Source organism: Rattus rattus, chromosome 1 (assembly GCF_011064425.1).
Source record: "Rattus rattus isolate New Zealand chromosome 1, Rrattus_CSIRO_v1, whole genome shotgun sequence".
NCBI lineage: Eukaryota > Metazoa > Chordata > Mammalia > Rodentia > Muridae > Rattus > Rattus rattus.
This window is the reverse complement of record NC_046154.1, coordinates 262766246-262780191: the sequence shown is the minus strand read 5'-3', so window position 1 is coordinate 262780191 and position 13946 is coordinate 262766246. Positions and strand designations below refer to the sequence as shown.

The window sequence follows — 13946 nt, the reverse complement described above, 5'->3', positions numbered from 1 at the left end:
TCAGGAATACAGCATAAGTCTCAGAAACTAGGTCATAAGACACCAGCTCTAGGAATAAAGAATAAAATGAAATAAAACCCCCCTCCCAAAGAACAGCCTGGAAATAATCACAAAAAAATGGGGAAATATCTTATCTCACAATGGGCCATCTACGCTGGACTGCCCTATTTCATCACATGATTCAACGCTCATGACATAGGAATGTAGACCACTGATCAGCCGTGACCCCCTAGCACCCACCAATGAAAATTTAGATTACCTGATTCTTCTAGAAAGTCCCTCCCGTTCCCTATAAAAAGGCCTAAAGGCCTGCGTGCTTTTTTCTGGGGCCGCCATTTCAAAGATACCTCCCACCCCCACCCCCACCCCCACCCGCTAGTTTTTTCTGCAGAATAAACACTCTTTGTTTTTGCATACTGAGTCTGGGGTTTTCCCTCAGCGCTTTTCTGACCCTTACAACAGCTGGGAGAAGGCCACAGACTTTTTTGTTTGAAATACTCCCACATAAAAGGAATGCTATTTATATGTAGGCAACCTTCACATCAAACTTTTTTCCTTCTATCTATCTATCTATCTATCTATCTATCTATCTATCTATCTATCTATCTATCTATCTATCTATCTATCTAGTTAGTTTGCTTTTCGAGGCGGGGTTTCTCTGTGTAGATCAGGCTGGCCTCAAACTCAGAGATTCCCCTGCCTCAGCCTCCCGAGTGCTGGGATTAGAGGCAGTTTTTTCCTTAGGAAATATTTACTTGTTATTGTGGGCATCCCTGGGTGTATGACGTGTGGGAGCATGAGTGGACAAGCTATGGTGCCTGTTAGGTGAGAGGATGTCTTCTGCAGCCGGCTCCTTCCAAACCTGTTGAGCATGCTCTTGAGGCGAGGGCTTCTACCTGACGCCATGGCGAGCCCTCCCTTCCCCTCTCACGCCTACTCTGATGTGCTGGAGGCAAACCTTTTCAATCCGGGCCCACAGCCCCGCGGTGTGGGGAGACCTTCCTTCCCGTGCCCAATGGCGTCCAGAGTCGGCGGCCTTCCGGAAGTCCTCTGCTGGGCGACAGGCCCGGGGCGGCCTCGCCAGCCGAGCGAAGGCGGGAAGCGGTGGAGGACCAGCAGGCACCGCGCGGACCTCCCCGCAGCCGCCATCTTGGGGCCTGCGGCCGCCATGGGGTCATGGGCGCTGAGCGCCGCACTGCTGTGTCTGGGCGGAGCCCTTGCATACGGCAAGCTGCACTCGCTGACCCTCAGGGAGGGCTCCAGCCCGGCGCAGGGACAGGCCGCCACGCCAGGGCCGCCGGAAGAGGAGCAGCCGGTCACGAAGGGCAGTATCTGGTCATGCGCAGCCCCGCCGCCCCAGCACACGGGGACCTTGCCCGCTGTCCCCACCTCAGCTACGCAGGACTCAGCTGCTCCCAGACCGTTGGTAGCCATGTCAGTGATACCTCAAAAATGCTCGGCACTTATTTTCTAGTCAAACTTATTGATGTTCGTGGCTCAAAGGGCTGTTGGGTGACCTTTTAAGAATGCAGTTGAGAATAATTATTTAGCAGGTTAAATGGCAAGAATGGCTGACATAGCTTGTAGTTCTTGACTTAGCAATTGCAACTTTTGTTTTATGCCAGAGATTGAATCAGTAGCTTATTCATATACCTGCTTCCGACACACCCTTATTTCTGAGCAATATCTCAAACACATGCAGACACAGGCACATGCACGCACACACACTTTTGAGATCAGGTCTCACTGTAAGTCCAGGTTTGCTTGGAATTTGTGATATCCCTGGTCTGATCCTCTCGAATGCTGGGATTACACGTGTTTACTACCACTGGGTGTGGTGGCGCACACCTTGGAACCCAGCACTCTGCAGCCAGAGGCAGGCGATCTTTGAGTCAAGGCCAGCGCTACACAGAGAAACTCTTGTCTCAGAAACAAAAAAACAAAAACAAAACAAAAAACAAAAACAAAAACAAAAAATTAGTGTATACTAGCATGCTGGCTGGATCTTAGACTCTTAATCACTATTTCACAAAGGAAAGAACAAGGTACTTAGTGAAACGTTTAAGTTCTTGGGCAATGCAGTTATTAATAAACTATGTTGATTTTATGCCTTACCACGTAGTCAAATATATCCTGTTTGTTTTAATTCCTTTGCCATTCAAAATATCAGCTTGTACATAGTGTACCAGAGATTTAAAGAATTGTGCTAATGAATTCAGGTTAGGAAGTAACACAAAACATGGATGTTGATTCCAAATTATGCATTGCTTTGTTTTTAGGCTGTGGAATAGCACCACTCAGAGGTGCACTGGAAGGGTCTCGGATTATAGGAGGTATGCAAGCCAGCGCTGGAGCCTGGCCATGGCAAGTTAGCCTGCAGGTTCAAGATGGTAATTTTCTTGTGCACGTATGTGGTGGTGCCCTAGTGAGAGACAGGTGGGTCCTCACAGCTGCTCACTGCACTAAAGAGGCTAGGTAGGTATTGGCGGTGTGACTCCCATTTTCTTCTCTTGGGGACAGTTTGAAATGGTACTGACTTTAGGTAAGCATTGTGTCTATGGGAGTGTGTGTATATATATATGTATATGTATATATATATGTATATGTATATACATATGTATATGTATATATATATATAATTTCTTAGATATATTACACTGCATTTGTTGGAATGAATCCTTTAACTCACAGGTTGGCGACTGTCTCTGTGGATAGTGTATAGGGTTTATGGGCCATATAGTCTGTTATATATTATTACTTAGTGTAAAAGTAACTATACACAAGTGGAAAATACACAGTTAAGTGACTGTTGCTGTGAGCCTGTAAAACCATATGCGGTGGTTTGCAAATGCTTGGCCAGGGAGTGGCATGACTAGAAGATGTGGCCTTGTTGGAAGGAGTGTGTCACTGCGGGGGTGGGCTTGGAGACCTCCTCCTAGCTGCCTGAGGATGCACAGTCTATTCTCAGCTGCTCCTGCACCGTGCCTGCCTGGATGCTGCCATGCCCCCGCCCTGATGATAACGGACTGAACCTCTGAATCTGTAAGCCCCAGTGAAGTGTTGTCCTTTATAAAGTTTGCATGGCATCTGTTCACGGCAGTAAACCCTAACAAGACACCACACATCTAACTATCCATTTGTATATGTAAAAACATACTTTGTTTGTGGGCTTCATAAAAACAAGGCAGTTCACAGTTAATCTTTATTATTTGAGCTCTGACAGAGACCCTTTGGTTTCATTTGTTTAGAATCATAAAATCCCACTTTCATGGGATTTCTGTGACCAAAACCTAATTTCCAAAGCTGCTTCCATGCTGGGTGGATGCAGCATTCTCAGTTTCCATCCAAGTGATCATACGCTTTGTGGCAGTTATGACAAACTTTCCTTAGAGTGCCTTTTTCCAAAATAGTTTATTTTTATGCATGGGAGTGTGTGTGTGTGTGTGTGTGTGTGTGTGTATACGTATGGATACCATGTGCATCTCTGGTGCCCAAGGAAGGCAGAGAGAGCGTCTGGAGTGACGGACAGCTGTGAGCCATCATAAGGTTGCTGGAAAAAGAACCTGGGTCCTCTGCCCGACCGTAAGGCTCTTACCCCTGAGCATCTCTTCTGATGTTGGTGAGCTGGGACGAGGAATGGCAGCATGGTCTGTATTCTATACATTAGCCTTTGCCATCTACCTCCTATTGTAATTAACGCTCTCTATGATGAATTATCCGATCAGGCAGCCTAGCTTTTCATTTTAGGTGAAAACAGTGCCCAGTTTATTAATGAACCATCCTTTGGTCAAGGGTCCATCCCTGCCCCATAGAACTCCAAAGGGTTCGGATCGTGTATATTAATTAAATCAGGACAGCTTGTGGCAAAATAAGTAAATCTTGTACAGGCACACGGGTATTGCCTCTGGGCACCAACACACATCCAGGAAAAGGCAGTGGTACTGGGGGCTGAACCTAAGGCTTCACACGTGTGTGTGTGTGTGTGTGTGTGTGTGTGTGTGTGTGTGTGTGTAGTGCTGAAAAGACTGTGTGGGGGGAGGATGGAGCTGGCGTCTGTCACAGGGCAGAACCTCAGGGTTTCCCTGTGATGCCAGCTTCCACCCAGCAGAAACAACCATTGGGATGTAGCTGTCTTTTTTTTCATTTCTCATTTATTTATTTATTTTCTTTTATAACTGTGGTATAATTTCCATGCCTCTGGGCATGTCTGTGGGAGGTTAATGAGGTGGGAGCCACCCTACCTGAGGGAGGTGACTCTCCTTCCTTAGACTGAATGAAAAGGAGAAAGGAGCTAAGTATTTGCTGGCCTCTGTCTCCCTCTGCTCCCGCCCTGATGCATGTGTCTGGCCTCCTGACGTTCCTGCCTCCTTGCTTTCTCTGCCATGATGGACTAGAACTTGAACCAGAACAAACCCTTCTCCCCTACATTGGTTTTTTTGGAGTAGTTTATCCCAGCAACAAGACAACTAGTAAAACTTTATTTCAAAACAAAACAAGATACAAAAAAAACAAAACAAAACAAAACAAACAAAAACCAAATAAATCCTGTCCCATGTCAGAGCCATATAGTCACCTGTCTTCTTTTTAGTTTAATTTTTTAAAATTCTAGAGCTAAGATCCACATGTTTTATTCTAGTATATTTCCAAAAATGAGGGGCCTGATATGGCTCTGTGGTTAAAAGCACTGCCTACTCTAACAGAGGACCAGGTCTGGATTCCCAGCACCCAGTGGCAGCTCGCAACTCCCTGAGATGTGGGTTTCAGGGAATCTGATGTCCTTTTCTGGCATTCTTGGGCATGAGTCACGCACATGGTGCACAGACAAAACTCCCAGGGCACAAATGAATTATAAAAGGAGAGGAAGTAATTCCCACGTGCTTATCACACAGCTTCACGTGCTACTTCTTTTAACGATGTTTATTAGTGTGTATTAAACATGGCGTGACATTTTTATACATGTATGTAATGCATGCTGCACTCATGTGCTCCCCTTACCCCTCCCACCATGCCTTATGGATGCCAAGCCTGCCCTCTGCAGGGTTAATCTTCGCTAAGCAAATTCCAGAGCTATCATTTTGCCTGTGGTAGAGACAGCACCTCTTATGGAAAAGAACTCTAAGCTTTTAATCCATTTGGAGTTTACTTTGGTGGCTTGTGTTATTTCAGGGATTTAACCCTTTCTTTCCAAACAGGTAGTTGTCTCAGCACCACGCAGGGAGTGACTGAGCCCTCCTTTCAGTAGCAGGACTTGCTATCCTAGTAGGCCATGATGGTCTCTGCGTCTGTTGTGAGTTCCCTGTCCCACTCATCATCTCTCTCCTCTGCTGCGTCATGAAGTTTGAGCTTTTTATATTTGTCACATGGAAATATACTTAAAACTTTGTTTTCAGTCTGATATTTAGGGGACATCTAGGGGGAAATAGAGAATTGTTTAGGTGGACCTCTGGGTGATAAGAATACTTGCTTTCTTCCAGCGATCCTCTCAAGTGGAGGGCGGTGATCGGGACCACTGACCTCACCCGGAGCCACTCCCACACCAGGAGTGTACGCGTGTCAGACATCGTCATCCAGCCAGATTTCATTCTGGAAACGTTCGTAAATGATATCGCACTGTTCCATTTAAAGAAGGCCGTGAGGTATAATGACCATATTCAGCCCATTTGCCTCCCTTTTGGTGTTTTCCAAAAACTGGACCAAAACACAACGTGTTTTGTAAGTGGCTGGGGAAGAACCCAAGAAGAAGGTAATTATAGTCTGACTCCAACTGACATACCTTCCTGGTTGTTGGCAGAGGGAGGGAATCCATTTATATATAAATATCCTGTGTACACCTCTTTTGATTAGTGATTGATTAGTTGACTATGCTAAGAATCACATCCAGTGCTGTGCACACACTAGGCAAGCAGTCGACCACTAGGTTTTATTCCTGCCCTGTTTTATATTTTGTCTTTATTTTACCTCTTTACTGACCCCAAAGCTAAACAACGGATTCTTATAAACCATAAAAAAGAAGAACATTTTTATTTTGTATTTTCTTCCTTTTGGAGAGAGACATTTCTTTGCATAGGCAGAAGTATGTAGGGACCCTGGTTCTAAACACCAACATGCTTGAACTAATTTCACCCGAGAATGACGATCTGGTGTCTCTACAGCCCAGGACTCAGCATGGATGAGAGGATCTGCACCGTAAATCAGAAAGTCGAACCGAGGATTCTATTTCCTTTCCCTCTAATTCCTATGCAGGATTAGGCAGGATGACTGCCTGTGATCTCTCACACAGGCGCTAACTGTTGATCATACACCTGACAGGAGAGAGAAAATCCCTAGAGCAGCAGGCTTCAGACAAGCCTGTGCCTCCAGCTCCTGCTCCCTCAGCATCCCTGTTGCCCCTGCCCCTGCTGCTGCCCCTGCTGCTGCCCCTGCTCCTGCTGCTCCTGCTGCTGCTCCTGCTGCTCCTGCTGCCCCTGCTGCTGCCCCTGCTCCTGCTGCTGCCCCTGCTGCCCCTGCTGTCCCTGCTGCCCCTGCTCCTGCTGCTCCTCCTGCTGCCCCTGCTGTCCCTGCTGTCCCTGTCCTGCTGCTGCCCCTGCCCTGCTCCCTGCTGCCCCCTGCCCCTGCCCCTGCTGCCCCCTGTCCCTGCCCTGCCCCTGTCTCCTGCTGCTCCCCTGCCCCTGGTCCCCTGTCCTGCCCCTGCCCCTGCTGCTCCTGCTGCTCCTGCTGCCCCCGCTGCTGCCGCTGCTCCTGCTGCTCGCTGCTGCTGCTGCTCCTGCCGCTGCTGCTGCCCCTGCTGCTGCCCCTGCTCCTGCTGCTCCTTCTGCTGCCCCTGCTGTCCCTGCTGCCCCTGCTCCTGCTGCTGCCCCCCTGCTGTCCCTGCTGCCCCTGCCCTTGCTGCCGCCCCTGCTGCCCCTGCCCTTGCCCTGTTGCCCCTGCCCTGCTGCCCCTGCCCCTGCTATCCCCACTGCTGCCCCTGCTGCTGCTGCTGTTGCCCCTGCTGCCACCCCCCTGCCCCTGCTGCTCCTGCCCCTGCCCCTGCCCCTGCCCCTGCCGCCGCGGCTGCCATTCTGTTGACCATCTTCCCTGCTGGTCTAGGACTGTGCTGCAGAACAGAGGCTGTGGAGGCCAAAGGCTGAGTCTATGGAAACTGCATACATGTGTAATCCCAGAGTGGACCAAGACGATCAGGAGATCAGGAGCTCCAGGTCATCCTCAGCTATGTGTGGAATGAACTCAAGGCCAGCCTGGGCTACATGAAATCCTATCTCAACTACCACCTCCCTACCCCCATTTCCCCCCAACACCCCTCAAAAAAGAAGCAGCTAGGACTCAAATTGAGGTCTTTGAGATTCTGAAGCATGGTTACTTAACTAGCACATCAACCTGGTTCTCAAGGGGAATCAGACAGTTTGGAACGTGCTAGAGGAAGTACTAAGACTTATTTTTCATGGCATGTGAAGTTAAATAGTTAGGGATTTTGTTTTTTTAAAGACAGAGTCTCCTGTAGCCCAGATTAGCTATGTTGTCAAAGATGACTAAGGCTGGGCAGGCTGGTTCACACCTTAAATCTTAGCACCTAGGAGGCAGAGGCAGGTGGATCTTGGAGTTCAAAGCAACCACCCAAGAACCTGGTCAGATGTGAGTCACTTAGGCAGTAGTGGGAGAATTTTAGGGAACACTTTGTAAATTACTGTTTTTCTTGAGCACTTTTTTTTCTTTTTTCTTTTTTTCGGAGCTGGGGACTGAACCCAGGGCCTTGCGCTTGCTAGGCAAGCACTCTACCACTGAGCTAAATCCCCAAACCTGTCTTGAGCACTTTTTAAAAAATGTTTCCACTTAGTGATTGATTGATTGATTGATGACTATATGAGTGCTCTGCTACATGTATACCCACACACCAGAAGACAGGAACAGATGCCCTTTTAGGGGGTTCTGAGACATCATGTAGTTGCTAGGATTTGAACTCAGGACCTCTGGAAGAACAATCAGTGCTCTTAGCCACCAAGCCATCTCTCCAGCCCTTTCCATGAGCATTTTTGAGGGAAGATAAGGAAGACAACACGTAGAGGAGAAGAGCATCACAATGGGCTAAGTCCCAGCCTTGTCGTGTTGTAATTCCTACAGCACGGATAATTGGCCAAGTGGCACACGCCTTTAATCTCAGCACTTGAACTGTTCCAAGGCCACACTGGTCTACATAGCAAGTGCCAGGCCAGCCAGGCTACATAGAAAGACCCTGACTCAAAATCAAACTAACTCACTAACCAACCAACCAACAGGGAGCATGGCCATCTTCGTGAGGTTGGCAGTTACTATAAGGTAACAATATAAGAATAGTTGCCATTTACTGTTCACGACTAGGGGTGACCCAGGGCTGTGTGAGTCTCAAAGGACTAAGATACAGAGCAGCAAACTAGGATGCCCAATGTCCTACCTGGGCCACTGTGCACTGATGGGCGTGTGCATTGTCCCGGTTCACACTGTGCACTGTGTGTGTGCATGTGTGTGTGCATATGTGCGTAAGTGGGACATATTAGTTTGTCAAAATTTAAAATGTGTGCTCGTAGATGACTCGGGTTAGGAGCACTGTTGCTCTTGCAGAGGACCTGGTTCAATTCCTAGAACTCATATTGTGGCTCACAAATATCTATGACTTTAGTTCTAGGGGACACACTGCCCTCTTCTGAACTCCACAGGCACCAGGCACACGTGTGCATACATACATACAGGCAGGCACAACATCCATACACATAAAATATATCTTTAAAATGCATTCTCTTTAAAAGACACATCTTAGAGAATGGAGAGGTAAGCTTTTACTAAGGGAAAAGCATTTGCTCCAGAGACCCTGTGAGAGCTTTGAAGAACCTGCTTAGCTGACTGGTTGTAAATTTGCTGATGATTTGAAGGATACCTCACTGAAGCAGACTTTCGGATGCCAACAGTAAGTGAAGAGACGCTGCCACCACTTAAGCCACAGTGAGAAGCCACCACAGCGCTAATACAGCGGTCATGACCCAAAAGACGCACAGTGCCAAGTCTGGGCAAGGATGTGGCAAAGCCGAAATGAACAGAGTTTAGTAAAATGGCAGGACTAAAACCAACATGTTCAGATCTGTTTTGTTCCTGTGTACCAGCAAAAACTAGGGAATGTAATCTTAAAAGCCAGGAGCTGGAATAGGACACTGATACATAGGATCACCCTAAATGAAATAAACCAGTTGGAAAACGCAGCCTGCAGTCCCATGTATAGAAAGAAAAGGCCTCACATGGGCAAACCTAGACAGGAAGTAGCTAAGAAGCTCTGAACAGTAGGGCCCAGGGGAAACAGACCTCGGTTCAGTGATACACAGATGGCATTCTGTGGAGCAGTTCTGTCTTCAGTCGGAACGTGACCCTCATTAAGTGCTTGTACGCTAATGTTTTAGCAAGTTTTAATTTTTAAAGACAAGGTCTCATGTAGCCCAGGATGTTTTAAACTCTATGTAGCTGAGGATGACCTTGAATTTAGGGTCCACATCTCCTTCCTGTATGCAGGGATCCTAGATGTGTATCACCATGGTTCATGCAACATAGGGGCAGAACCCAGGGCTTTGTGCATGCTAGGCCAGCACTCCACACAGCACTGGCCCCATTTTCACTTTTTGAGTCTGAGTCTCTGTGGCCCAGACTAGCCTTGAACCAATAGCAATCCTCCTACTTCAGCCTCCAGCGTGTTAAAATTACACGTGTAAGTCAGCACACATGGACTGTACACTAGCATTGTAAAGCACTGTAAAGTTGCCTGCAGTTATTAAGACGAAACTTAAAAGGCTTTGTCATTCTGCTGCTGACAGGCAATGGCACAACCATTTTACAAGAGGCGAAAGTCCACTTCATCTCTCGAGAGATCTGTAACTCTGACAGGAGCTACGGAGGAGTGATTCCTAACACTTCCTTCTGTGCAGGTCATGAAAATGGGACCTTTGACACGTGCAGGGTAAGACCAAAGATTTAGATGCGTTCTAAAGCCAGGAGGAACCCAAACAAAGGCCTTTGCTCTGGTAATCATAATTACCAGGCCTAATCTGAAATTCTGGTTTTAGATTGGATTTCCTGGTTCTTATCCCTATCAGGATCAAATCCAGGCAAAAATCTTCCCCGTTCCTTCTCTTCTCTTCGTGTGTGTTTGTGTGTGTGTGTGTGTGTGTGTGTGTGTGTGTGTGTGTGTGTGTGTGTGTGGTTTTTGAGGCAACATTTCTCTGTATAGCCCTGGCGGCCAGTCTGGCTTCCAATTCAGAGATCTGCCTGCCTCTGCCTCCCAAAATGCTGGGATTAAAGGCGTGTGCCATTGCTGGCTAACTATCTGGGTGACTTGCCTGGATGTGTGTGTGTGTGTGTGTGTGTGTGTGTGTGTGTGTGTGTGTGTGTGTGTGTGGTTGCACATGTGTACACAGTTGGTACCTGAGGAGGCCAGAAGAGGGCGTCAGATTCCCCAGAACTAGAGTTACTGATGGTTGTGAGCTGCCTTGTGGGTGCTGAGAATGGAACCCTGGTCCTCTAGAAGAGCATCCAGTGTTCTTAATTCCTCAGCCACCTCTCCAGTCTCCTTCATTTCCTCTTTCTTTTCTTTTTCTGTCACCCAGAGCCTAATGTACCCACTTGCAGTGTGTAACTCAGTGGAGTTTTTAGAGTTGAGCCATCATTTCAAGTCTACTTTCAGGACATTTTTTGTCACCACTAAAAGGGATCTAAGAGTCACATGTCAGGGCTGGAGACGTGGCTCAGTTAGTGCTTGTGGTACAAGCATGAGGACGTGAGTGCAGATCCCAGCTCCCACAGAAACAGCAGAATTCAGCACCGACCTAACCCCAAGGCCAGTGCAGGAGATGGGAAGGAGCAGAGACTGGAACCTCAGCAGCCTGCAGGCCTTGTAGACAGCAGTAAAACCAGAGACCCTGCCTCAAGCCAGAAGGGACAGAAGCCTGACAGCTGAGGCTGTCCCCTGACTGCTACTCATTTGCCATGACATTTATGACATGTGAAGACACCTGACATCATCCTCTGACCTCCACACGTATATGCTTATACATACATGTGTAGCATGCACACACTTAAAAGGAAACTACGCCTCATTCTCCTCACCCACCTCTACATATAGGCAGAGGTCCTCGGCACTTCTGGAGAAATCAACATGTGGTCCTTCATGACTGGCTCGTTCATTCTCCTGCCTGGGGTTGCCCAGACTGGAAAGTGCAGTAATCCTGACCAGTCACTTGTCTCATTTCATCATACCCAATGCTACTAAAGGAAGAGGATTGTTTTTCTGAGGGGACAGAGCCCGCCCGTCATGTGCCCGCCCTCAGGACACAGTGCTGCCGTGCAGCACAGCTCACCTTCTCCCTGCATACGGTGGAGGCGGTAGGCACCCTTATCCCCGATTCCGATCACATGGCTCCACATGGTGCTCTACGAGCATTTCCTCCCGTTTCACCTATGATGTGTTGTTGTTGCTGCTGCCACTGTGTCTGGTCATTGTTGCTTTGTCCTGAGGACCAATGCCAGGGCCTTGTGCATGTTAGCAGTGTTCTGCCACTGACCTCATTTGTTGTTTGTTGTTTGAGACAAGGTTCACTGTGTAGTCCAGGCTGGCCTGGAACTCACAGAGCTCTGCCTGCATCTGCCTCCAAGTGCTGGGGTTCAAGGCACGCACCCTAGACCCAGCTTTTGTTTTTGTACAGAATATTATTTGGATCTTAAGTTTCCAATTTTTATGAAATCCAATTTCCTTCCTGCCTTATCTCCTATGACTTTCTCTGTCCACACGGGAGACTGGACTTCTCCATTCTAAGTGCACACTGTGCCACGGAGCACCATGCCATGTCAGCCCTCTTGTTCTTGATTCTTCCGCCTATTGCTGCTTCCAAACCCACTGCCCCGCACACAAGTGCCCTGCCCGGCACACAAGTGCTCTACACTCTTCTATTCCTGCATCCCTATTCCTGCACTCTAGGGTTTATGTCTCCTGTGTTCTCTTCCTTTAAAGTCTGTGCGTGAAACAGTGAAACATTTGGCTTAAATGAATTGCATTCCCTGAACAAACTCCATCAAACATAGTTATTTCAATAACCATTCAGTGCCTTCCCAGTTGACACTCAGAACTGGTCCTCAACCTCCAGATTCTAAAAGAATGATTTTGGCATCCTTGTGGCTGTGAGGACGTGGCCAGCAATCAGGACCAGCACTTTTGGGTCTTGTATAACCCTTGAGAAGCTGGTTACTTAGGGGGTCCTCCCCTTCCTTGCACCTCCCCGCATGAGCCAATCTCAGCTCTCGAGGACATGCCGTTCCTTGTGGACAAGGCGTGGCAGCAAAAGGAACACGCACTGGAGCACTTCTCCCTTCTGAACAGCGCCTTTGCCACAAGGCCAGAGCAAAGGAAGTACCTAATGGACAGTTGTTTCAGTCCTTTGTGCTCCTCCCAAGCCATGTTTCCTCTGAGAACTGTGCTGTAAGATCCAAACAGTTCCATCTCTAGTCTTCTGGTTCACAACCGTGCAGATGAAGTGACCCTCCAGCTGTGCCTCAGCAGATGGCACACCTCCAGAATAAGTTGGAATATTAGGATGGAAATATTGTCCTGATTTCCAAAAATGTTATATTAATATGTTAAGGGTGCATCTTAGTAATGCGTGTGTGGTCGGGAGCCATCCCAGCAAAACGCCAGCTCCCTGCGCCTCCTTCCCCACGCTTCATCCTGATAGCAAGTGTGGAGAGCAGCCCGTGTTGTCCTTGGAGGTTTGCTGAGAAGGGATGTTCACAGAGCAGGTGCACTGTAGTGTAGCTGAGTTGTCTCAGCTCTGTGACTGCACAAGAAATAATCAGACTCTCCTGGGGTCTCTGGCAGGGTGACAGCGGTGGACCCCTAATGTGCTACCTACCAGAACACAAAAGATACTTTGTGATGGGAGTTACCAGTTACGGACATGGCTGCGGACGGAGGCATTTTCCCGGTGTCTACAGCAGCCCGTCCTTCTTCCAGCAGTGGCTGACGGCTTACCTATCCCAGGGAAACACCAAGCACCTGTTTGACATGGACATGATGCTTGGCCAGGTCCTCATGGCCCTAGGTTCCATCATCCTTCTGGGGGCAACATAAGGAGCCTCCGCAGGCTGGGGCGTCACTCTGCCCCTGCTGCGTCTACACGGCTCCCTTTAGCGCTTCCACACCAACATTGGCTTGTTTTCATTTTTGTGTTTTTGAATGAAAAAGATTGTGACAGATACATAGTTGTGAATTCTGGCTCCAAATCACAACACTTCATTAGAACCTGATTCACAATTCTGTATTTGGAATACTTTCCTAGGGTTTGTATAAAATATGCAGTTCACTGTGTATGTACTTTATGTGTATAAAGGCCAATAAACAGCTTATAATTTAACTGAAAACATTTTTTAATGATTTGTTTTCTGTCTTTATTAACTTGGGTATTTCTTATTTACATTTCAATTGTTATTTCCTTTCCCAGTTTCCGGGCCAACATCCCCCTAACCCCTCCCCGTCCCCTTCTATATGGCTGTTCCCCTCCCCATCCTCCCCCCATTGCCGCCCTCCCCCCCAACAATCCGTTCACTGGGGGTTCAGTCTTAGCAGGACCAAGGGCTTCCCCTTCCACTGGTGCTCTTACTAGGATATTCATTGCTACCTATGAGGTCAGAGTCCAGGGTCAGTCCATGTGTAGTCTTTAGGTAGTGGCTTAGTTCCTGGAAGCTCTGGTTGCTTGGCATTGTTGTTCATAAGGGGTCTCGAGCCCCTTCAAGCTCTTCCAGTCCTTTCTCTGATTCCTTCAATGGGGGTTCCGTTCTCAGTTCAAAAACATGGAACACTGCACGAATCTGCGTGTCGTCCGTGCGCAGGGGCCGTGCTAATCTCTGTATCGTTCCAGTGTTAGTGTGTGTGCTGCCAAAGCGAGCAC

General features: G+C 48.1%; 1 protein-coding gene and 1 non-coding gene across 2 annotated transcripts; one reads left to right on the top strand and one right to left on the bottom strand.

Moving 5' to 3' along the window:
- The first annotated feature begins 1168 nt into the window (after positions 1–1168).
- Tmprss12 (transmembrane serine protease 12) lies at positions 1169–13413 on the top strand. Its single transcript, XM_032890955.1, has 5 exons — positions 1169–1325; positions 2280–2475; positions 5475–5743; positions 9828–9970; positions 12878–13413. Exons 1-5 carry the CDS (start codon positions 1169–1171, stop codon positions 13127–13129), a joined length of 1017 nt encoding a protein of 338 aa, XP_032746846.1. The 3' UTR covers positions 13130–13413.
- Positions 13414–13842: 429 nt separating this feature from the next.
- On the bottom strand, positions 13843–13946 carry LOC116890366. The gene has a single exon (XR_004386584.1). It is a non-coding gene; the product is annotated as a U6 spliceosomal RNA (small nuclear RNA).

What these genes read in the sequence shown, in the direction of transcription:
- Tmprss12 (XM_032890955.1), top strand. Translation starts at nt 1,169, where the DNA reads ATGGGGTCATGGGCGCTGAGCGCCGCACTGCTGTGTCTGGGCGGAGCC. An exon ending in GGAGCAGCCGGTCACGAAGG is followed by an intron (nt 1,326 to 2,279) that starts GCAGTATCTGGT and finishes CTTTGTTTTTAG; the next exon opens with GCTGTGGAATAGCACCACTC. An exon ending in GGGAAGAACCCAAGAAGAAG is followed by an intron (nt 5,744 to 9,827) that starts GTAATTATAGTC and finishes TGCTGCTGACAG; the next exon opens with GCAATGGCACAACCATTTTA.